The sequence below is a fragment of the Macaca fascicularis genome, chromosome 4, assembly GCF_037993035.2.
Source record: "Macaca fascicularis isolate 582-1 chromosome 4, T2T-MFA8v1.1".
In the NCBI taxonomy this organism is placed as follows: Eukaryota; Metazoa; Chordata; class Mammalia; order Primates; family Cercopithecidae; genus Macaca; species Macaca fascicularis.
This window is the reverse complement of record NC_088378.1, coordinates 99921262-99945490: the sequence shown is the minus strand read 5'-3', so window position 1 is coordinate 99945490 and position 24229 is coordinate 99921262. Positions and strand designations below refer to the sequence as shown.

The window sequence follows — 24229 nt, the reverse complement described above, 5'->3', positions numbered from 1 at the left end:
ATAATACTAACTTCTGCTATTTAAATGAGTGATGAAATTTGAATGTGACTTTTGAGATTCTTAAAGCAGTAGCAATAGAATGGCCTTGCCCACAACTGGAATATTTAAACCATAGCAGACCAAAAATGAACCATCCACATTTTCCCATTCATCCCTGGTACTTGGATATTAACCTTTGGTGGTTTTCAGACAAATATTTCAAAGTAAAAATTAAGGAATTTTTCCCAACAACAAAATGTTTATTAAATTAAGCAGTTATTAAACCAAATCATAGAAAGAGACAATATTTAACACATACAGTATATCCTTAGGGGGCACACAATCAAAATGGAGAAACGAGACAATGCAACATTATTAACAACCATAAAAAAAAAAAAAAGCAGGAAGGTCGTGGGGGCTAATGCCTATAATCTCAGCACTTTGGGAGAATGAGGTGGGTGGATCACCTGAGGTCAGGAGTTCAAGACCAGATTGGCCAACATGATGAAACCCCATCTTTACCAAAAAAAAAAAAAATAGAAAAATTAGCTAGGCATGGTGGCATACTCCTGTAGTTCCAGCTACTGGGGAGGCTGAGGTGCAAGAATTGCTTGAACTGGGGAGGCAGATATTGCAACGAGCATAGGTTGCACCACTGCACTCCAGCCTGGATGACAGAGTGAGACCCTGTCTCAAAAAAAAAAAAAAAAAAAAAGCAGTACATAGGAAAGCCAACTGATGAAAGTGATAGCATGATAGTGCTAAGACAGTTACAGTTGAGGAAGGCTTCATGAAAAGGATGGGATTTTTTTATTATTATTATACTTTGAGTTCTGGGGTACATGTGCAGAACATGCAGGTTTGTTACATAGGTATAAACGTGCCATGGTGGTTTGCTGCACCCATCAACTGGTCATCTACATTAGGTATTTCTTCTAATGCCATCCCTCCCCCAGCCCTCCCAACAGGTCCCAGTGTGTGATGCCCCCACCCCCGTGTCCATGTGTTCTCATTGTTCAACTCCCACATATGAGTGAGAACGTGCAGTGTTCGGTTTTCTGTTCTTGTGTTAGTTTGCTGAGAATGATGGTTTCCAGCTTCATCCACGTCCCTGAAAAGGACATTAAACTCAAGGGATGGGACTTTTAATTAAACATCGAAAAGTAGATCAGGCAAATGAAGAAAATTCCAGATGTGACAAACGATGCCCAAAATGATCCAGGAAATGCATAAAAAGAATCCAAAGGTGCAGGACTATATTCTCATCACCTTTGAGTTGAAGGACCCAGCTCAGTATCCAACACATAGTGAACACCCCATACTTGGGACTTGGATTCTAAATGACACATACATATGATAAAACTTGTTCCTAAACCTGTTTGAGGATCTAGGAACAGAAACATCTCATGACTCTTATGAGTAAACAGCTTTTTCACCAACCAAAATATGAACCATACCCAGGAGAAAGTCATATCTCAGAGCTAAGTAAACTAAGTTCAATAGTTTTCAATAACGTAGAAAAGTTACTTTTTCTTGTCTATAAAAAGAATTGAAGAAGCACATAATCCACAATTTTAGAAACCAAAATGCTTTGTTCATGAAGAAATAACTTTTACTCTCAAAGTCTACTAACCTTTCTTCTTTATAGCTGCCAATTCTTGCTCAATTCTAAGGCAGATAGACTGCGTGAGTTCAAAAGATATCCTCTGAAAAGCATCAAAATCTTCCACTGTGAACACATGGGTCTCTGCGGGAGGAGAGGCAATAGCTTCTAATTCTGAGCGAACAGCATCTTTCACACCAACTGCGAAGATTTCAACATCTGAATTCCTTAGTTTTATCGCAGGATCTCTGAAAGCATCTGATGATTTCCCATCCGTGATAAGAATCATGACCTTTGGCACATTGCTTCTTGATCCCTTGCTAGGCACAAATATTTTCTCTCTGACATAAGTCATTGCTTTGCCAGTATTTGTAGATCCTCCTCTGTAAGGGAAGGTGTTTATTGCTTCAATTATATCTTCCACTTTGGTGAATTTTTTCAAAGTGAACTCAGTATGAGGATCCCGGCTGTATTGGACAAGACTAATCTGGACCCTATTTGGTGAAATTTCAAAACTTTTTACAAGAACTTCCAAAAAGGCTCTAACTTTAACAAAGTTTGCAATCCCAATGCTATAGGAGCCATCAACCAAAAACACAATATCGGCTTTTATATCCACACCACGTGAGCATTCTGTAAAGAGAAAAAATGTACATTAAACTTCAATACATATTCATAATTAAAATATACATATCTAGCTTGCTTAGTAAGCATGCTTCTTAAAAAAAAAAAAAAAAAAAAAAAAAAAAAAAAAAACTACTGCAAATATTTCATTCAAAACTAAGTCCTAACAAGTAAGGCATTCTGTCAAACAGACCTCCACATATTCCAAACACATGATGCACACATTAACTCACCCACTTGTACTTTCATTGGCTGAGTCTTCTCCATTATTGAGATGGGTTCACTGGATGTCATTCCCTTCATGGCAGAAACACTGATCTGGTATTCTGTGTCTGCTGAGAGGTCACGAACACTGAGCGTGGTTGTCTGAGGCCCCACACTCAGAGCGTGCTGTCGGCTTCCTGCTGTCATTGGTGTGAGGATGACTTTGTAGCCAGTCACTGGACTAGCAGATGGATTCCAACTTAGCTTAACGTATTTTGAAGAGACTTCCACGGCAATCAAATTTGAAGGAGGCTCAACAACTAAAAAGTTACAAGCAGACAGTGATTAATAACAGTGAAATGTAACCTTATTAATTTAGTCTTTAGGTTTGGACCTTCAAATCTCCTTATTCAAATTAATCCTGAATACATTGAAAAGAGTTGCCCAATACCCTCCTCAGTCTCCAATTTCACATGTCCCTATCAAACCAAAAGTGGCTCGACACTTGGCTTTTAGTCAAATTGCTGAGAAGTTAATGGAATAAGAAAGTATTTGGAAGAAATTAATGTTGGGACACCTCAGGCCTAATTCTTCTCTGAAACCAAGATTTCCATTCTGGTTTTAGTATTCACTCATTGTCTTCATTCTCAAGTACCAAAGTAGGCACTTGATAAATATTTGTTAAATCAATGCTTCATTCAATTCTTTATGGAATTTTTCTCTCTTAATGACATCATAAAAGTGGAATCTTTAAAAGATACTTTATAATATGCCAAGAAAGATAAAGCATTTAGTAGTTCTTAAATGACAAGTTCTTATAATTTTAAACAATTTTATTTTCACTAGTTTCAGGGTAAGAAAAAAAGTTCAACTATGTTCACAGTGCCACCAAACAGAGGGGAAACAATGACTTATAACATGCATATTGACACACACATATCAATCCTCTAAAAAATGGTGATCCTTACTCAACATAGAACATAGTCATGCATTTGACTGTTAATATAAAGTATTTTAAGATATTTCAGATGATATCAAAATTCTGGATTTGTCAATGGAATCAACTTCCCAGAAGATATAGTTCTAAGTTTTTACAAATCAACCTGCAAAAAGTGTGTGTAAAAAGGCCCAAATTTACACATCACCTCCTCAAAAAAAAAATCAGATGTAGCACACAAAAATGATGTTTATACTGAATAGGCAAAAGCTGGAAGTATTTCTCTTGAAAACTAGCACAAGATGAGGTTGCCCTCTCTCAACACTCCTGTTCAACATAGGATTAGAAGTTCTGGCCAGAGCAATCAAGCAAGAAAAAGAAATAAAAAGCATCCGAATATAAAGAAAGGAAGTCAAACTACCCCTGTTTGCAGATGACATAATCCCTCTAGAAAACTGCATAGTCTCAGCCAAAAAGCTTATTAAGTTGATAAACAACTTTAGCAAAGTCTCAGGATATAAAATCAATGTGCAAAAATTGCTAGCATTCCTATACACAACAACAGTCAAGTTGAGAGCCAAATCAGGAACGAACTCCCATTCACAATGGGAGTTGTGAATAATAGAATAAAATACCTAGGAATACAGCCATCTAGTTAGGTGAAAGATCTCTACAAGAGGAACTACAAACCACTGCTCAAAGAAATCAGAGATGACAATGGAAAACATTCCATGCTCATAAATAGAAAGAATCAATATCATTAAAATGGCCATACTGCCAAAAGCAATCTATAGATTGACCGCTATTCCTAATAAACTACCATTGAGATTCTTCACAGAACTAGAAACAAGTATTTTAAATTTCATATGGAACAAAAAAGAATCCGAATATCTGAGGCAATCCTAAGCAGAAAGAACAAAGCTGGAGGTGTCACACTATCTGACTTCAAACTATATTACAGGGCTGTGGTAACCAAAACAGCATAGTACTGGTACAAAAACAGACATCTAGACCAATGGTACAGAATAGAGAATCCAGAAGTAAGACTGAACACCTACAACCATCTGATCTTCAACAACCCTGACAAAAACAAGCAATGGGGAAAGGACTCCCTATTCAATAAATTGTGCCCAGATAACTGGCTAGCCATATGCAGAAGATTGAATCTGGACCCCTTCCTTACACCATATAAAAAAAATTAACTCAAGATGGACTAAAGACTTAAATGTAAGACCCAAAACTGTCAAAATCCTGGAAAACAACTAGGCAATACCATTCAGGACATAGATTTCATGACAAAGATGCCAAAAGCAATTGCAATGAAAACAAAAATTGACAAATGGGATCTAATTAAACTAAAGAGTTTCTACACAGCAAAAGAAACTCAAAAGAAACTACCAACAGAGTATACAGACAACATACAAAATGGGAGAAAATTTTTGCAAACTATGCATCCAACAAAGGTCTAATATCCAGCATCTATAAGGAACATAAACAAATTTACAAGAAAACAACACACAGCCCCATTAAAAAGTGGGCAAAGTACATAAACAGACACTTTTCAAAAGAAGACATCCATGTGGTCAACAATAATACAAAAAAAAGTTCAACATCCCTGATTATTAGAGAAACACAAATCAAAACCACAATGAGACACCATCTCACACCAGTCAGAATGGCTACTATTAAAAAGTCAAAAAATAACAAATGCTGGTGAGGTACTGGAGAAAAAGGAATGCCTATATACTGTTGGTAGGAGTGTAAATTAGTTCAACCATTGTGGAAGACAGTGCAACAATTCCTCAAAGAACTAAGAACAGAAACACCATTTGACCCAGCAATCCCATTACTGGGTATATACCCAAGGAATATAAATCATCCTATTATAAAGATACATGCACACGTATATCCACTGCAGCACTATTCACAATATCAAAGACTTGGAATTAACAAAAAACCCCATCAATGATAGACTGGATAAGGAAAATGTGGGACATGTATACCATGGAATACTATACAGCCATGAAAAAGAATAAGACCATGTCCTTTGCAGGGACATGGATAGAACTAGAGGCCATTATCCTTAGCAAACTAACACAGGAACAGAAAACCAAATACCACATGTTCTTGCTTATAACTGGGGGCTAAATGATGAGAACACATGGATACATAGAGAGAAACAACACACACATTGGGGCCTATTGGAGGGTTGAAGGTAGAAGGAGGGAAAGTATCAGGAAAAATAACTAATAGGTACTAGGCTTAATACCTGGGTAACGAAATGATCTGTACAACAAACCCCCCTGAAACAAGTTTATCTATGTAACAAACCTGTACATGTACCCCTGAACTTAAAAGTTTAAAAAATGAAAATAATTTTAAAAATATATATATATTTAAAAATTATGTTTCCGTAAAAAGTAGTAGGAGGGAAGCCACAGAGATGCCACATGGAAATTTGGCCAAACCTGAGGGATACAGAGGCAGTACAGGCTAGTCCAGCAGAAGAGAAGCCTCAGGTTAGTCCAGCAGAAGAGAAAAGACACTAAAGAGAAATGTGAACACCTGTGATGCAGCCCCAGTCCCCTCCTACACAGGGAAAGTTCCAACAGTGGCAGCAAAAAAGTTTGGCCTACCCTTGCATACATGCAACTGCACCCCAGGAAGAATTAAACTGTTTAAAAGATTGAGTAGAGAGAAATAATCAGAGAAAAGTAGAGGTGAATGAGATGGATTTTATAATAATACAAAGCAAAAAGGATGGACATTAGACAGTAAAACAAAGGAACAGATTGAGAGCCCATGAAGTAATGAGAGGTTCTGAGACAGAATTAGGACAAATGAACATTTTGACAAAATGTTGAGATTGAAGATTAAAGAGTTTGTATGATTAAAGATGTCGCTATTTAGAATTTATGTTTAATCACTTAATGATTCTCAGCCTGAGAGGAGAACAATGATGGAAAAATATAAAGGCTTAAGGTTGTTATTTTTAATGTTCAAAAGGATGCTTTTGAAATGTCTCTTCTTTCTCCCATGTATTTAGAAGTAATAACTAATAGAAATGAGAGAATTTTCTAATGGAATGATCACATTGACTGACCTTTGAAATATTCTTAAAAGCTTTCAAAACATTACACAGAGTATAATAATAGAAAACCCTTGTCCTTAGCCAGTTAACAGAAACATTTTTATTATTTTAAGTTGCAAATGTCTTTCCAGCCCATCAACGTTTAAATCAGAGTGCAAGATAATTAAAGCAAGTACCATAATAGCATAATCAGACATTCAACGTACACAAAAGAGTCTTAAACAAAAGAGTAAATCATAACTTGTCACTCCCAAAAAAAAATTTTAAGAACTTTGCAGTGATACATTTTATTGAATGTTCCACTGGAAGGAAAAACAATGCAAATGGTATCAACAAGTTGAGTTGCTAAAAACAATGCAAATGGAGTATACAATTGGAGAATCACTGGAAGAAATATTTAAGTATGTCTACTTCTAAGATAACTATAAAACTATAAATACTCAAACAATGGAAAAGACTAACACATGGGGAATACTACACAGTCTACTCACCTTCTTCTCCACTAACCAATTCGCCAAGTTGTTCATCAACACCTGAGCACACCTGGGAGATGATCTCATTCTGAATATCCACGATTGCATCAAAGTTGGCCACATTGAAAACATGGTTCAGTGAAGGTGTGGAGGCAATTTGTTTGAGTTCTTTTGCATCTGCAGCTTTAATGCCTTTGAAACAAAAGGATAAGGACATATTGAAATGGGAAATGTGCCAATTGACTTGGAGGAGTTCGTTTTCCCTGTCTTTCACAACTGAAGACATATTCAAATCATTATTAAGTCATAAGCCAGATTGCTTTGCTTCATAACGAATGTGCAACTGCACAGATGACAAAAACATTTTGTAATTTGACATAGAGTGGCCAGCCAAAGAGGAAAACAAATGGTTAGTTAAACAGAGTGGGCTTTCATCCCAACCATACCATCATATGTCTTTGCCATCTGTAAAGATAATACTTTTTTCTTCCAGAGTCCTGAATAAGCTGGAGCCCTCTGAATTCTTCAAGTATTACATAATATAGGAAACACATAAAAAACACTTAATGATAATACAAGGAGGATCTTTATTAGAATCATTGGTCCAGCATTCTTTGAAAAGTAGAGAGCTGGCAAAGAATGTGAATACCACCTTCCTAAATACATATGCTAAGGGAGTTATATAAGGGAAATAGATAAGCAGAATTTTTACTTAAAGACAATTTAAGTCTTTAATATTACACTATAAAAATGCAGTAAACACTTCTAATAGCATCCTTCCTTAAGGAATCAATATTTCATCTTCCTAAACATTAAGCATACTGCAGGAGTTGTAAAATGGAAATAATTAACTGAACTTAACCTACCCAAGGAGAAAACTTCAACTCCAACATTACGAAGCTCTCTTGCTGGAATTTCCACTTCATCCTGGGATTTTCCATCCGTAATAATAATTGCCACTTTAGGAAAGCCAACTCTTGCCCCAGCAGATTCCGTGAAAGTATTTTTAACTAAATAATCAATGGCATCCCCTAAAGGGAAAAGAAACATGTTCATTTACTCTGTACTACACAATTTTTCCGAAGTCAAAAACTATGCGAATAATGTCAAAAATATTTAATATGTAATAGGCAATGCGTCATTTCTTTCTGAAACGGACATTTCATTTATTTTTAACTTTAAAGAAATCTGTAGAACATACCTGTCATTGTGTTGCCACCTTTATATGGAATTTTTTTTATTGCAGCAAGAAGCTCATCCCTTTGGTAGTACTGATTTAAGTTAAATTCAGTCCTGGTATCAGAGCTGTACTGAACAACTCCAACTCTTGTCTTCTCTTCCCCAATATCAAAAGCAGACACAAGAGCAGCAATAAAGTCTAAAATGTACTTGAAATTATTTCTTCCCACACTCCAAGAGCCATCCACAAGGAAAATCAGATCAGTCCAGGCACTGACAGAGCATTCTGTAATACATTTGATATCTTTTTAAATGATGCTTTATTAAATCAGCTCATCAATACATGCTAACATTGCAAGAATGTCAGCTCCTTAAATCATTCTGTTCATTAGAACATATTCACCGATTGTTCTTCACCCACATGCACAAACGAATATACAGTTTTACTAACAACACACAGAAGCATTTTCAATGCCTTTATCAAGATGAATTCATGGAACTAGATGTCTTTAAATTGCTATATAAGACATTATACAAAAAGAGACAAACAGATCTATAACCTGCTCTCCAGGGGCATAAAGTCCAAGTATTCGTGCTATCAACCTATCCATTTTTACAAACTATACCCTCACTCTTCTTTACAAGTCCAAATTTTATAAAACATTTAGGAGTCACACAAAAGAAATACAAGCAAAGGGTTTTTATTCCTTGGTATTTATCAACAAATAAATACAAAATAATTGCTGCACCATTCAAGGAAGTGCAGTTGAGTTGAAGACCTAATTTGTTAATATTCTATTGCACTTTTCAATATAATTATCTAAAGTTTGTATTAGGGTTACTCTAGAGGGCTAAGGGAGCCTAACAGAAGTAAAAACAAGCATAAAATTATGCAAAATAGCCAAAATATCTAGTCCTAATTATCAATATATTTAAATTCGACAATTAAAACCTACTTTTAGTGAACAGAGAGGGTAAACAATTATTTTTATTCAAAAGTTAAAAATCCATGTGGTATTCTGAAATTATCAGAATACAATGATCAGCTTTTATAACTGAATATGTTATCTTTCCTTCTTTCTATGGTAGAGGTCAAGTTGGTTTTATGAAAATCTGTATTTGTAATGCAATACCAAGTGAATTTTCTGAAGATGACTTTGTCCTTGCAGTCAGTTGGTAGGTAATAAAAGAAGTATTTGGCTAGGAAGAGAAGGAGAGGGTGCTGGAAAATTTTGCAAGCCAAATACAAGTTGTATTCTTAAATAAGTTTTGCACACTATTTAATAGGTCAGTTCAAGCCTATTAAAAGGTCAATACTTGGCATAATACTTCAATTTAAAATCAGTACTAATTGTTAAAAATATTAGCATCTGAAATAATGATAAACAGTGGTCTGGAGGGAATATTTCCAGATAAAGAGACCTTTATGTTTATAATCTTTTTATTGTCATTCTAGGTCATAAATCCAAGTTTTAGAAGGTGACAAAATTAGAAGTCCAAGAAACCCCTTAAGGATCTATCCCCATAAGTCAGACAAAGCAATATAAGACAAAAGGAGGCTAATAACTGCAAGATCTAGACTAAATAAAATTGCTTTCATCTGATTACAAATGCACCAATTTATAAGAGGTGTGTTATAGAGACTCTGAAAAAGGTTACAACTTTTTCAACTAAGGCCATGTAAATAACCTAGAGAGGAGCATAACATACACATAGATTTAGAAAAGTATTTTCATGACAATTGTATTGCTTTGAACACTAGCTGAGGGCATCTCTCTCATGTTCCAGCCTTGTATTTCTCATATATTCCTAAGTACCACCTACTGCTATCAGTTTGTCTTTGAGAAACGAGCTGAGTCCTGAAATATGCTTTGTTTTCACCTATTGCCAAAATCCTGCAGGAAAGGTTGAACACACACAATTTCAAACTCTCCCATTGAAAAGAATATCTAGTAAATAGAATGAAAAACTGGCTAGAATGTCAGAACTTAGCTTATAATGGCTTAGTTATACATTATTCTTATATTGTCTGTGCTCCTTCTAGATAAAGCTTATAGAAATTAATATAGGAATAAGATCAATCTATGTATATAACTGGAACATTTGTTCTATCCTACATTTATTCCTTCCATGAATCTAAGCAAAAATAGTACGAGAAACACTCACTTTGTATCTCGGTTTTTCCAGGTTTTTTCTCCACTGGCTTTGTCGAACTACCTGTTTGAACTAAGTTAAAACTTTATTATTACAAAAGGAAATGAACCCAAGCAGACATTCTCTTTAAAATATAATAAATATATTATGTTAGTTTTTGCTATTGTCTCTTAAAAGTATGGCCCTGCCCAGCTGGTCAGAGAATACTGCCAGATAATCATTCCCTTGCAAGTAAGTTATTTTAGTGATATCTTTGAGATATTTCAAAAAGATATTCACATTGTTGTCCAGCAAAGTTTAACATTTTTAATGGTCTTCATTTATAACATTCCTGCTGTTTCCAGAGACCAGAGTTATAAATCAGGAATGAATTATTCATGTCCACTAATAACTAGGATAACAGAAAAAATAGTTAGTACTGGTATAAATTAACTCTGTATCACAAGAGATTAAATCTGAAGTAGGAAAACCTTTCTGCAAAATAAAAAGGACACAAGTATTTTAATTTATATGTATGCTTACTTGTTAGTTGTCCTATAACTGGTACACTTTCTTCTACTTCATCATATGAAGTTATTGTCACCACATACTCTGTTTCAGGTACAAGTTCTGACAATAAAGTTTCAGTGGTACTAGCTGCAAGGGTAAATTCTTTAGTAGGCCCATCTGGAAATATAAAAAGGGAAAATATGAATGCAAGAAAACATTTTTCACATATAACACAACACAATATACTGTAATTCCCAGAAGTACTCAAAATCTGAAAAATTCAATATATACATTTTTTTCAGGACACTCAAACATTATTTTTTTTACTGCCTTCCAAAACTAAAATTTTGAATTTTAGAAATTTAATAAATGGACTGGTATTTCTTTTGTTACAATCATATTTAATACTTGTTTGAGAATTCAAGACTTTTCTAGTTTAAAGGTATACCAGAATATCAAACTAAAAATCTATCATTGGTTTTGGAGACTAATGGGAGATAACAGTTTTATAAATGCAAAAAAAAAGAATTTAATTTTAAATTATGCATTGGAGGACAGCAGAGAGAGAGAAATAAGAAATGAAAATAAACTCAAGGAAAACAAACCCCAGAGGTTAAGACCAATCTCTAGTAGGAAATCTGTGTAGAAGCAGTGCATATTCCATTCTCAAATGGCCACATGCCTTAATGGGTAACATTGACCTCTGCATTGACTTAAGCAGGTATCAAATATTTCAAGGTCCAGTATACTAGGTGTTTACTTATATTTTGGCAATTATGTACTCCCTTCTAGATTCTGTTAATTCTCAATTCAATCAGGAAACATGTTGGTTCCTGGGAATGACGTGCCTGATGATATTTTTAATTATATTGTTTTCGTCAAAATATAAATAATTAGAAAAGATAACAGGTGCAATAGACCACTGAAAAATGCTCTTGGTTTGCAGGTGGAATATGCAAAACCAACCAAGATCCCCAGAGGACATCAAGACACTCAGACTCTGCCAGGTTGGGTAGTCCCAGTGCCAGTTTTGGAATTGCTGGGTGTCAGTTATTCCCAACATCTGGAAACTGGATGGACCCTGTTAGAACTGATTTTCTGCTTTGGAATGAATAAGGTAACTGCAAATATATTTGGGGAGAAAGATTCAAAGAGAAAAAAGTAAATTTTTGACTCCTTTTTAAGTTTTTAAATCATCTTTTTTAAAAAAGCTATATTTCCTGGTAAATCGATATGTAAAATCATTAATATTTTTAAAGGCTAAAAGATAAATAAACACAGTTCTAGTAATAATCTGTATTGACATCTTCCATCTCTACTGTCAGCCAGTCAAGACTTCTTCTTACCATTTAGCCAATGTTAGTAGAAATGGTCATTTTCTCATTCCATTTTAGAACTAAAAATTAATCAATAGAGTTTGGTTCTCCACATTTTGGCAACATTATTAACACTAAAGACAATGCTTGAGAACAAGCAAAACAAGTTTTGTTTTCCAAGGATTCAGCCTAGTGTCTACAGAATCCACCTAGCCAAAGTAAATTCTTATCTGTCATCATGGTTATTTACCATTATCACAGAATGATGTTTCCTGGATACTGAAATGTGTAGGACACTGGGTAAGGTGTAACAACTTACTTCATCAACTGATACTTTAAATGCTGAAAAGATTAAGTAATTCAAGAAGAATGCCAAGGAACAAGGATTTGATTTTATAAGATCAAAGATTACTAACAATATTTTGATCAGTAAAAATAGAGTAAAATTTTAATAAGAACAGCCTACCACAGCAAAACATGTTATACTCAATAACATTAAAATATAATAGTGGATACTAGGCTGGAAATCTGAAACCTGAGTTCAGCAAATGTCTGGTGACATGGATCAAATCCCTCAGGCTTCCTAAAGCTCAGCTTCTTCATGATGAAATGGGAGAAGAGGTGGAGATTGAATTATATCATCTTGATGCTTCTGTCCTAAAACTCCAGTCTCAAAACTTACCTGTTGTAGGGTCCACCGTTATTCTGTAACCCACAATTGGATCAACTGGTTTTGCCCATGACATATGAACAGTATTTTCATCTATAATTTTAAAATTCAAGTCTGAAGGTGGGTCAACTGCAAAAGAGAGAGTTTATATTATTAAGGTTTTCAATGTCACAAAATGGTCAATTTAATTAACAAAGAATTGTGTTAAGCAAAGCTTTCTAAAATTGTCTTTGCATAAATTTGTTTCCAACAAATATAAAAGATATGTTGTTGGATAAGAATAAAACTAAAAGCTGACAAAACATCAGAGAGTATACATATTACAGAAGACAGCACAAAACACTTTTGATTCTTGAGTTGCTAGGTCATTCAAGAATGGCCAGCAAAATCAAGCATAATAGAAACATATTTGGATATAAGTACATACAAGTACAATGAAATCACATATAATAACCACATATGCAAACAATTCACATAACAATTAAAGGAATTTTGATACATGCTGAGTGCATTTTGAACAAGCATGCTAAATCACAACCTGCTTACAACCAGAGAAGTTAATTCAAAACATTGACATAATACGTTTTTTCCCATAATATGGACAAGAATCAATGATGATTTTGGTTCATTCTCTGCATTATTTGCCTTGTAATTATTCATTGTTATTTGATAAATCTCAATATGTAGCAGAGATGAAAAATATATTTTAATGAAAATGAGGAATCATGGGAAACAGTTATATCTGACAAGGAAATATACATTTAAATGTATATTCATATTCATAGGCAAGTATTCAAAAATAAGTGATGTTAATAATTTGTAGGTATATAAATAGTGATATTCAAAAGTTTATAAAACTAATATTCTGCCTGTTTACACCAGCTTGCTGAATGTTCCAGGGTGTAAACCAACACTATTATTTCCTTTGCAGCAGGTATACTCCATACTAGAAAGGGCATTTTAGATTAAAATGCCAGTATGGTCCTTTACAAAACAATGGTTAATTATGAAAAGACAACATCAATGTATATTTATGGACATTTATTTACAGAACTTAAAGAAAACAGTGAAGAAGGATCAGTGATCTGAAGACATGACTGCGCATAAAAACTTGGAAAAGTCAATGACAGGAATAACTGAAAAGTACAGAAAGAAATAGTTTACATACAAAACTGTACAGTATCATGCATGTGTCAATGAAATGTTGACTTGTTTTTAGTTTCCCACAATGAACAAAAGCCTCCATGTACAGTAGTCATTACACAAAGACGTTTCCTAAATATTTTATAATGATATTCTCTCTACAATGTTCATGCCTCATCATGCAGCATTGTACTGACTCACTGTCAGTGCATGGTTGATGAATTAAAAAGTATTACTCTTGAAACAGGTCAACGAATTAAGATGACTTTCAGCCACACTCTTCTTAAAATGTTTTAGTCTGAAAGTATTCCTTGTGAGTCAGAATTTTTGCATCTGTTTTGAGAGATTACAATTTCCTTTTAGGTTTTTCCAAAGGTCAATTAAAATACACTAGTAGCCTTGAGACATGAGTCACAGAATTTAACTGGGGTTAAAGATTTATGTAATATTAATAACATGTTTTAATGGAAATAATTAAGCAAACATTTGCTTTAGTGGACTGCTGCCTCCAACTATAGGAAATGGCTTTTTATTTTTATTGGATACACTAGTATTGGAATGAATGTTATATTCTTACTATCCATACACAGGCAGTGAGATTAGACTATTAATCTACATGCATAGTTTAATTACTCAACATTCTTCGGTCTTTAATCATATTTTGAGGTTTAGCTGTACTTATCACTTAGTATAGCATGCATGCAACAGATGTTAATAGGACAACAGGCATTAAGAATATCATTATAAAATATTGTTCCAATAGCAATGGCTCAGGACAAATTTAATGCAAAGGCAGACACAACTGGCCTGAGCATGCTTTTAAAAAAAATCAGTACATGGAAAAACAGTACCACCAACCTTGGAAGGAAAATGACCTGAAGCAGCGGACACTAGGTTAAAACTGCTGAAGGGCAGCAGCGGCCCCCCTTGTTGATATCCAAATGACCAGGATTCCAGATAAACTGAAAAATTGACTGTGGGGAAAAGTCTTTAACATTTCAGAGGATCTTGAGGTGTTCATAGAAACTGCGGTATGTGGGAATCAAAGTAGGAAAGAATGGCCAACCCGCATGGGTACAACAGAGAGCCTGCTTGACTTTTCTTCTGGCCAATTTTATTGCATATACAGCTTTTCAGGCTTGCCATTCTATTTGTACATTTGTTTGTTTTGTTTCATGAAAAAATAACAATAAAGCAGATGTGAGTGTATGACCCATGTTAACATAAATCAATGCTAAAAAATGTACGTTATTAATTTTGAAATATTTTATTTTACATAAAAATAATTCATAAACACCATCACATATCACAGAGTCTAAGTGTTCCCTAAGACAATGCTGATAATGCTGATGCTGGAAATTTTCTGGTTTTTTTTGTTTGTTTGTTTTTGTTTGTTTGTTTGTTTGTTTTGAGACGGGGTTTTGCTCTTGTTGCCCAGGCTGGAGGAGTGCAGTGGTACAACCTTGGCTCACCACACCCTCAGCCTCCCGGGTTCAAGCGATTCTCCTGCCTCAGCCTCCTGAGTAGCTGGGATTACAGGCGAGCTCTACCACGTCTGGCTAATTTTGTATTTTTACTAGAGATGGGGTTTCTCCATGTTGGTCAGGCTGCTCTTGAAGTCTCGACCTCAGGTAATCCGCCCGCCTTAGCCTCCCACAGTGCTGGGATTATAGGCATGAGCCACCATTCCCAGCCCAGAAATTTTCAATTATGTACTAGCTGCATATGGATTATAATTACAAAGAGCCATAGATGCATAGGATGAGAATCCGAACCAAGAGAAACAGAATGAAAATTATAAATAAATAACAATCTTACATATATTCATAAAACCTGAATACTGATAGTGAAGAGACTAAAATTTTAAGTATTTTTATTCTCATAGTTTAATTTCATATTTACAAAATAATGTTTTTTGTTATCAAAATACTATGCTACAAAAGGCTCATTCTGATGAGATTCTTGTTACATAAACTTTTGCTACATAAATCCTGTTACATAAACGGGATTTAGGACATTTTGGGAATGATAATAATAGCTGACACTTACTGACTGTCCTCTATAACAGGCAGAGAGCTGGTTACTGTGTTGCCGCTTTTTTCCTTGTAAGAACCCAGTGATGGGCCTTATTATCCCTGCTTTACAGATAAATCAGTGAAATTCAGAGAGATAACACAGCCAATAGGCAACAACACTTGGATTCCATGGTCTGACTACAAAAACACACAGTTTTCTACTGTACTAGATTAGATGCAAAGTAGAAGAAATATTTCCATCAAAAATTAACTTTAGAAAACAATATTTATAAGTAGTTGCTTTTAAACCATTTATGCCTGAGGTTGCAATTTTTTGAATTTTTGTAATCAGACCTTGGCAATGACCTTGAGCAGTAGGATATAAATAACTCCCACATGCTTAGCATTCCAATAATGGAACACTAGACATAAATGGGTTTAATATATACATATTTTAATATATACATATATTTGTAAATATAAACAATATTTATATGGAGCTGATTTATATATATACATGAATAATTATATGTGTATATATTATACATATTATGTATTATTATACATATATACATAAATATGTGGTATTCAGTTATCCCCAATTCAGATATAGATGGAATTTGGTATATTAACTTTATACACTTGTTCAAGCATTTAAAACTAAAGTGTCCATCTTGATATATAACTTTTTGAAACATTTTTAATAGGGCACCCAAAAAGGGGCTATGTCCAAGAAATTACCAGCCACTGCAGAGATGAATGAAGAGAAGGATGGATAGACAGGTGGGAAAATGGATGAGCGGGAGTAGAGGAGTCTAATAAGTATTGGTAAGTATATACAATGTGCTATAGATAAATCAAAGCTAATAATACACTACTAAAATATCTTGATGAACTAGTAAGATCTTTAGTTTGATATCTGTGATAACAACACTGGAAAGGATACTACCTTAATAGTAGAAACCCTGACAAGTGTGCAATATGGATGAGTTAACCATATTCTATAGGCATTAATTTATGTTTGCCAAGCAAAGTTAGTATAAATTTAATGATCTTTGCCATGATATAGAAATTCATTTCATTTGAGTTTTCAAGGTACCATAAATAATCAGTTGAAAAGATAATGTTTTAGAATAAGCTACAGATTATTTTATACACATTATAAAATGTGTCCTCTCATCAAACTTTCTGGAACAACCAGTTGTTAAGCACAAAGAAAGCACAGTGTGACCAAACCAGCACTAACCTAGGACTAGAAGACTGGGGTCTTGTCTGTTTTTCATATCTAAGTAGGTGCATTAGTTGACCAAGTGATTCAGCCTCTCTGGGCCTCATTTTCTCATTTGGAAAATGAGAGTAGAATAGATGATCTCTATGTTAGCCTCTAGTTTGAAATTTCTGTTATAACACAAATTAGACATAGGATTATAGAAATATATACAAAGTAGTCTCTTAACCTAGACACAAGACAAAGCTATAGCCACAACTCACAGATGAATTGATAATATTCAATTGTTTATTATATATTATAAACTATAAATCAGACTAACCAAAATTAACACTCTGTTTTTCACAAAACCTGTGTTCATCTCTAATCCTAGATTAATTAGAAAAGTGTCCAACTCTCAGGGAACACTGGCCATTAACCTTTAAATGCAAAGTGTTAAATTTTCTACAGGATAATTAACACACTGTATGATACATGAACCAAAAATAATTCATACATTCTAGGCCACTCAGATATGGCTGATAAAGTCTATGCAGTGATACAGTTGATAAAGTCTATACAGTGGCTAAAAATTATAAATACTGAAGTGAAAAAAATCATTTCCACTCTTATTTCTATAGGACAAGATAACATAGTATGAAAAATATAGCTCCTAATACAAATAAGCAGGAGAAAAACAAAACAAAAATATTACCACTATAAAAAGGAAGAAATGCAAAAAGTGAATGCCAAAACATTTTAATTAATGTTTTCAAAAAGGTATTGGGTTTTTAATATACAAAACATTAAGGTCATAGAAAATGGTGATAAAATAGTATGAATGTAAGAGTGCAAGTATGAGTCATGAAAGGAAAAGAAACGTAACTGTGGCTACTTTAGGATTCAGATTGAAATGGCATGGTACCAAATAGAGTCTAGAGTCCCAAGTTGAAATTTTGAAATGCCCCCAACAGAAATATTTCAAAGAAATTCTGGTCCCAGCCCAGCGTCCCCAGAAAGGCTTTGGCCACAAATTTTGTTAGCCCTTCAAAGGCTCCTAGCACCACTTAGGAGTCAACACTAGAGCTGTGCTGTCCAACACGGGAGCAACCAGACATGTATGGCTATCAAGCTCTTGAAATGTGGCCAGTACAAAATAAACAGTGCTGCCTGTAATCCCAGACTTTGGGAGGCTGAGGCAGGTGGATCGATTGAGGCCAGAGGTTCAAGACCAGCCTGGCCAACATGGTGAAACCCCATCTCTACTAAAAATGCAAAAATTAGCCAAGCATGGTGGCAAACCCCTGTAGTACCAGCTACTCAGGAGGTTAAGGCATGGGAATCACTTGAACCCAGGAGGCAAAGTCTGCAGTGAGCTGAGATCAAGCCACTACACTCCAGCCTGGGCAACAGAGCGAGACTCTGTTTCAGGAAAAATAAAAATAATTTAAAGAATAAACTGCACTGCAAGTATAAAATACACACCCAATTGTCAAAGACATAGTACAAAAAAAGTCAAATATCTCACTAATAATTTTCATATGGGCTCCATGATGAAATAATTTAGGTTAAATAAAATACATTATAAAATTTAATTTATCCTGTTTCTTTTTCCATTTTGAATGTGGCTACCAGAAAAAAAAAATGTAGGTTACATATGTGGCTTATATTTGTGGCTCATACCATATTTCTATTTGACCATGCCAAACTAGAGAATAAGGTCAAAAAATGAATCCTATTAAAATATAATTATTAAATACTAACTTAAGGAGATGGGATACAAGAAAAGACACAATTTAAGAAAGCAAAAAAAGAGCTGTACCATATGGAAATAAATACAAATTTAAAAGATAAAATATAATATGGGAATAATCAGAAATGTAGATAGTAAGCTGTTCTTTTTAACTGCACTTTGCTAACCAGCCAATATCTAATTCCGAATCAATTTTTTCCACTTACATCATTTCCAGCCTAATTCTTTTTCTAAGAATTCTCAACTCTTTCTGATTTTCAAATAACTATTTTCTTAATGAGCAATAAATGGGCCACTTCAGTGAATTATCTAAAAATATCTGTAGTAGGGCCTCCAGAAGTTCCTCAAATAAAATTCCTTCCTAACAACGACATAGAAAGGAACATTAAAAACAACCTCATCTTAATATTACTTCACAGAGGTCACTCTGAAAAGACTCTACATTCATAAAATAGTTATCAGCTAAGAAAAGTCAGCACCTTTCTGTCACTTTACTAAACATGCCATACATTTTGGAAATACTCTGCTTCCCCTAATCTATTTTTTTTAACCTGTAGTCTCGAAGTAGAAAATCAAACACTATAGAAACCTTGAAAACCTCGGCATAATCATGCAAACGACTTTACTTTCTCACAGCCTCTAAAAAAGCACAACTCAACCCAGAACTTCCACAGCTGTCACTTGCAGAAGTGTTTTTTTTTCCTCCCTTAACTTCATCAAGGGTATTTCTTTATTGAAAAAAAAAAAAAAGATATCTTTCATGACATTACCCCATTTACCTTGCAGAATAAGAAAACTAATTTTTCAGGTCTCCAATGACAACTGAAGGACCACAGAAGTCGCCATGGGGTTGACATATAGACCTGGCTTGTTTAATGAACACTGAGAAATTAAGACATCAAGCGCATACAACCAACATAATTGGGTGGGACATCTAACAAAAGCCCTCCACTTCCTAGAGGAGGAACCACAGGGCGCCGTTTTGGAAACCCATCTCAGAGCGCCCCACCGCCTCCGCGGGGAGGTCAGACGCACCGGGCTCTCCCAGAGGGAGGCAGAAGGGAGCAAGGGCAGGACACTGGAGGTGGTGCCCAGCAACTCCGGTGCGCGCTCGCTTCCCAGGCTGGAAACCTTGGCCCAGGCTCAACCTGTCTGAGCTGGGCCAGTCCAGGCCACGCGCCTTGGAGCCCTGCGAACCAAACAGGGACAGCCGCGACCCTAGGTCAGGCGAACACCCGGGGTGCCGGATCTCCGCTTGCCAGCCATCATCCCCTAGGGTGCTTGGCTGCTGGCTCATCTGCCCGCACCATCCGCCCCGCCGACTGAGCTCCCCACAAAGCACACAGAGGCGCAGAGCCAGCGCTGTTGGAGTCTTTTATTGTGTTCTGTCACCGAGGTCGCAGCCCCGAGCCAGGTGGTTCGTTACTAGCCAAGCGAGCGAGTGCGCCCGCTCTTCGGGGCTCCTGGGTGCCACCCGGAGGTGTCCTGTTGGTTGAGATGATTAGAGCCGTCGCCCCCTCTCGGGTGGCTGGTCCTCTCATCAGGCAGCAATGCAGGTGGCAGTGTGGACAGCACACCGCAGAGACAAGCTCAAGAAGACCACACAGCACTGTATGGAATGCATTAAGCAGAATGCAAAAGAGCTGGACCTGAGAGCTGGGAAATGGACAAACCTCAGGAGAAAGGGGCGTTTCTCTGGAGGAGAGAAACCACCGGAGACAGCACGAAGCGCAGGGAAAACAGAGCAAGCAATAAAAGCAAGAAAGATGTGTTTTTTCCTTTCTCGAATTTTGCATTGTCACTTGGAGAAGGGGAAGGGAGCCTTTTACCTTCTGCCTCAATGGAAGACAGGAGCAGGGCCGCGCCCAGGGCGGCAAGCACTGGGGGAAGCCTGGTCCGCATCCTCGGCCTCCGAGCTTACAGCGGCATGAAGAGCTCTGCGGGAGGAAGCAGTGTAACCGCATCAGAACTGGGTCTGGGCAGGCCTTGAACCAGGTTAGAACTGGAGCCTGGACCTAGTCCAGAACCCGACCAGATCTGCCTTAATAACCACAGGGCCTACTCCAGCACATAATGGGCCTATTGTGAAGCAGTGGAAGTCAAGTTCGTCTACAGAAGTTTAATCATGGCCCTAGGAGGAAGTTCAAGTTTAAAAAGGGTCCTGTTCTCCTGGAGACTGGTCCTGCTTAGCATCCCGGGTGAAGGCCTTACCAGCCCCCACATGATTTCATCCTGCCTGGGTAATGGCTAATTCAGAGGTCATTTTATCCTTCACTCAACTAAATATCTCTTCCAGCTGGGGATTTTATTTGGCTGCTTTTTCCTAGCTGCTGAACTTTTTAGGTAACTGTATTTTAGTGGTCTCAGGGTAATTTGGAAAAGTATAATAAACCTTTTTAATTCTCTTTTTTCTTCATGTTGTTCTGCTTTCAAATATGCAGCTCTTTAAGATCTGAAATGGATTATACAGAAAAATGTAAGGCCCAGCTGAAACCTGACCCTCCTGCTAACTGTGTTGTTTTCACATCTGATAAATCCTTTACCTGAGATGAGGGAAAAACAACTCCAAAATACATAATAACAAAAAAGGCAGCAAAATGGAAGAAGCAAGACACTTTTGTCTGTTTTTCCAAGGTGTTTTTAAATAAAAATTATCAATAATAATCTTTGTATTTAACTGTTTGTTTAAGCTGGAAGATTATAAGTATATATGCCCCAGAGGAGAATATGTTCTGTTCTGATTTTTTCTAATTTTGTAATTACATTATTAATTCCTTAAAGACAAAGAATCTTATTCATCTTTGTGGTTTCCCAGGACACAGTAGGTACTTAACCCATGTCTACAGAATGGAATCTCCTAAAATAGTCTAAGGTTCAACCCAAAGACAAAAGCTACTAGCAAGGAACTGAACTGGGAAGCTGCCAGTGGCAAAACATAAAAAGAGTTGAGGCTGAGGTACATAAATTATTGTAAACCAACAGCCTAGGCCTCAGGAAAAATGGAGGGGGATAGGAGACTGTCCTGCAGTGGGAATACAAAAATGAGCCAAAGGTCGAGGCCTCTTTGAGAAAAGAAACTGACAATCTCCAACGATGACTTTCCAAATTATTGGCACAAAGCATGAGGGCAGCTTTCCTCAGCCTGTGTGTAAATTGCATTTTAAATGTCTGATGAGCAGGCGTGCCAAATTGCCTAGAGCTCCTTTTTATGAAGCCAAGATTAAAATTTTGGCACTGCCCTAGGTATCTAAGGGGTCTAGCAATTTCTTTCTTCCTAATTAACAACTGTTTGACATTTCTAACCCTCTTCGACATCAGTGAAAAGCAAGAGGTGAGACTGGGCCATTGTTCCAATCTTCTGGCCTTAACTTTGGTATAATAATTTCCAACTCAGTTGGCAGTTGTGATTGCGAAAAGTTAAAGGCGAACAATCGACCCACCGAAAAGCTGTGAGCAGATTTTTTTTTTTTTTTTAACAGCTGAACTCAACAAAAATCTGAGTAGAAACACTTTTGCTGGGTCTCGATCGCCTCCTGTCGGTTTCCCGACTTAGCGGCAAGAATGAATCATCTCGCGCCGGGATACCGAAACGCAGTTAGAGCTCAGCCAGCCAGCCAAGCATCTCGTCCATATGTTTTAAAAAAGAAAATGCTTTCTCTCCTTTTTAGCCAAAACATTCATTTCAATGCTTAGCAACAATTCATTGAGCATTCTCAGACATAAATATCTGAAAGCGGCCGCCCCTACGTGGCAGCGAGGATTCCCTCACTTCACCGTCATGAATAAAAATGAGTCCATTGGGGTGGGAGTTGGGGCTAAGTTGACTCGCCCCTTCTGCCAACTCGTCCCCTCCCAATTCCCCGCTGGAAGAACCCAATTCCTTAACTCCCGCGTCAAGTTAAAAAGAAAATCTCTCACACACACACACACACACACCGCTGCGCGTCGCCTACCTCCTCTCCCACCCACCACCACCTTGGCATTAGCCAAAGTGGAGCTTAGCATTTATTTCCTTTCCTGTCCCATCCTTCCCCAGCATTCATTAGAAGACTACCGAGTCCGGGTCGAGAGTCTCCCTGGCTCAGAATCCCAGGGAACCCTGAACTGGTCACTGGAGGGCTCCCGAGGACGCCCTCTTGGAGGTACCTGTTCCGCTCGGTGAACCAGTCGGGCGCCCCACGCTCTCTGATCCCCACAAGTTTAATATTTGAGTGGGAAAACGCAGCAGAGATCTCACAGACCCGGAATAGGGCCTCCACCAATGCACCGGGAGGGAGTCGGAGAGGGGCTTTCTCCTGGAGCTGGGGAAAGTCCGCCAAGTATGAGTACCCTAGTGCGGGCCTAACCCTCCATCTCGGATGCGCTGAAAGGTAGGGGAGGAAAGGAGCCAGAACACTCCACTTGGAATCTGTCTCGAGATGCCACACACACCCATGCAGCCTCGACGAGCTGCAGAGCACTCAGCGGGCCCTCCAAAGAATTTCGCACCGTGCGTCATGAAAATACCTTCCCAGCGCCCCCGCCGCAAGCCTGCCCTCCCCGACAAAGCCACAGCCGCGAGATAACCAGGGCCCTGCCGCCCCAGAACCCGGCGCGCCCTCCATTGAAATCGACAGCATCCACAGATGAAACTCCTCTAGAAACGGAAACACTGAACGGGATGCTTTGCGCGCACAAAACCGTGCCCAGCTCTTAAGAAAAGCAACATTCCCCTCTCCCTCAAAAACCCCCCAAAAATCACAAAATCCCAGTATACAAGGCGAAGCTCAAGCCCATGTACACTATTACAAGTCCAAACTGTCCTCGCCCAGGATTCTTCACCGCTCCAGGCAAGGTGCAAGCTAGACGCCGTTTTCCGAGTTGTCTGTAGGAATGATGGGGTAGGGGAAAGGGGACAGAAACCAGGCTGACCTGAGACGGCGGCGACAGGGTGAGGTAGAGGCGGCGACGGCGGCTTCCTGGCGTCGGAGAAGCTGGTGCTCGGTGTGGCCCCCACACGCCCCGGCGATAGGCGCTGCGCTCCAGGAGCACCTAGCGGCCGCCGAGGCGTGGGCAGCCGCGGGGAAGTCCAGTAGGAGGAGGAGAATCCCAGGAGGAGAGGCGGGCGCTGCAGGACGAGTGGAGACCGCCTGAGCCTGCAGCTGCCGGCGCGCGGACGCGTCAGGGGCGGTTCGCCTTCGCCAAGTGGGAAGAGACTCTGCGCCGCGGGCTACTTAATAGAGGGCTGTTCCCAGCTCTCAGTTTACTCGGTTACGAAACGCCTGAGAAGGTGGACGGCTGCCACGGGGTGATGTATGCTCCTCCGGCGGTGAAGGAGGTCTACTTTTGGGAACGTGTGCATACTTTGAGCATTCCTTCGGCGTGAGGTGGCGATCGCCGTAGTAGCAGTACC

General features: G+C 37.6%; 1 protein-coding gene across 5 annotated transcripts in view; it reads right to left on the bottom strand.

The window, feature by feature from the left end:
• COL12A1 (collagen type XII alpha 1 chain) overlaps nt 1-24026 on the bottom strand; it is a 128184-nt gene extending 104158 nt beyond the window's left edge. For 2 of the 5 annotated variants that reach the window (XM_005552541.4, XM_005552540.4), the window contains exons 1-10: nt 23749-24026; nt 20667-20774; nt 12732-12848; nt 10767-10910; nt 10257-10316; nt 8113-8376; nt 7778-7942; nt 6930-7103; nt 2440-2730; nt 1613-2215 (exon numbers count right to left, since the gene is read on the bottom strand). In XM_005552541.4, the coding sequence (XP_005552598.3) occupies nt 1613-2215; nt 2440-2730; nt 6930-7103; nt 7778-7942; nt 8113-8376; nt 10257-10316; nt 10767-10910; nt 12732-12848; nt 20667-20739 (1891 nt within the window). In that variant the 5' untranslated portion in view covers nt 20740-20774; nt 23749-24026. Of the gene's footprint in view, nt 1-1612; nt 2216-2439; nt 2731-6929; nt 7104-7777; nt 7943-8112; nt 8377-10256; nt 10317-10766; nt 10911-12731; nt 12849-14720; nt 14931-20666; nt 20775-23748 lie in introns of those variants that run through there. The other 3 variants (XM_005552544.4, XM_005552543.4, XM_065543819.2) reach the window with 2 other exon arrangements.
• Nucleotides 24027-24229: the final 203 nt, after the last annotated feature.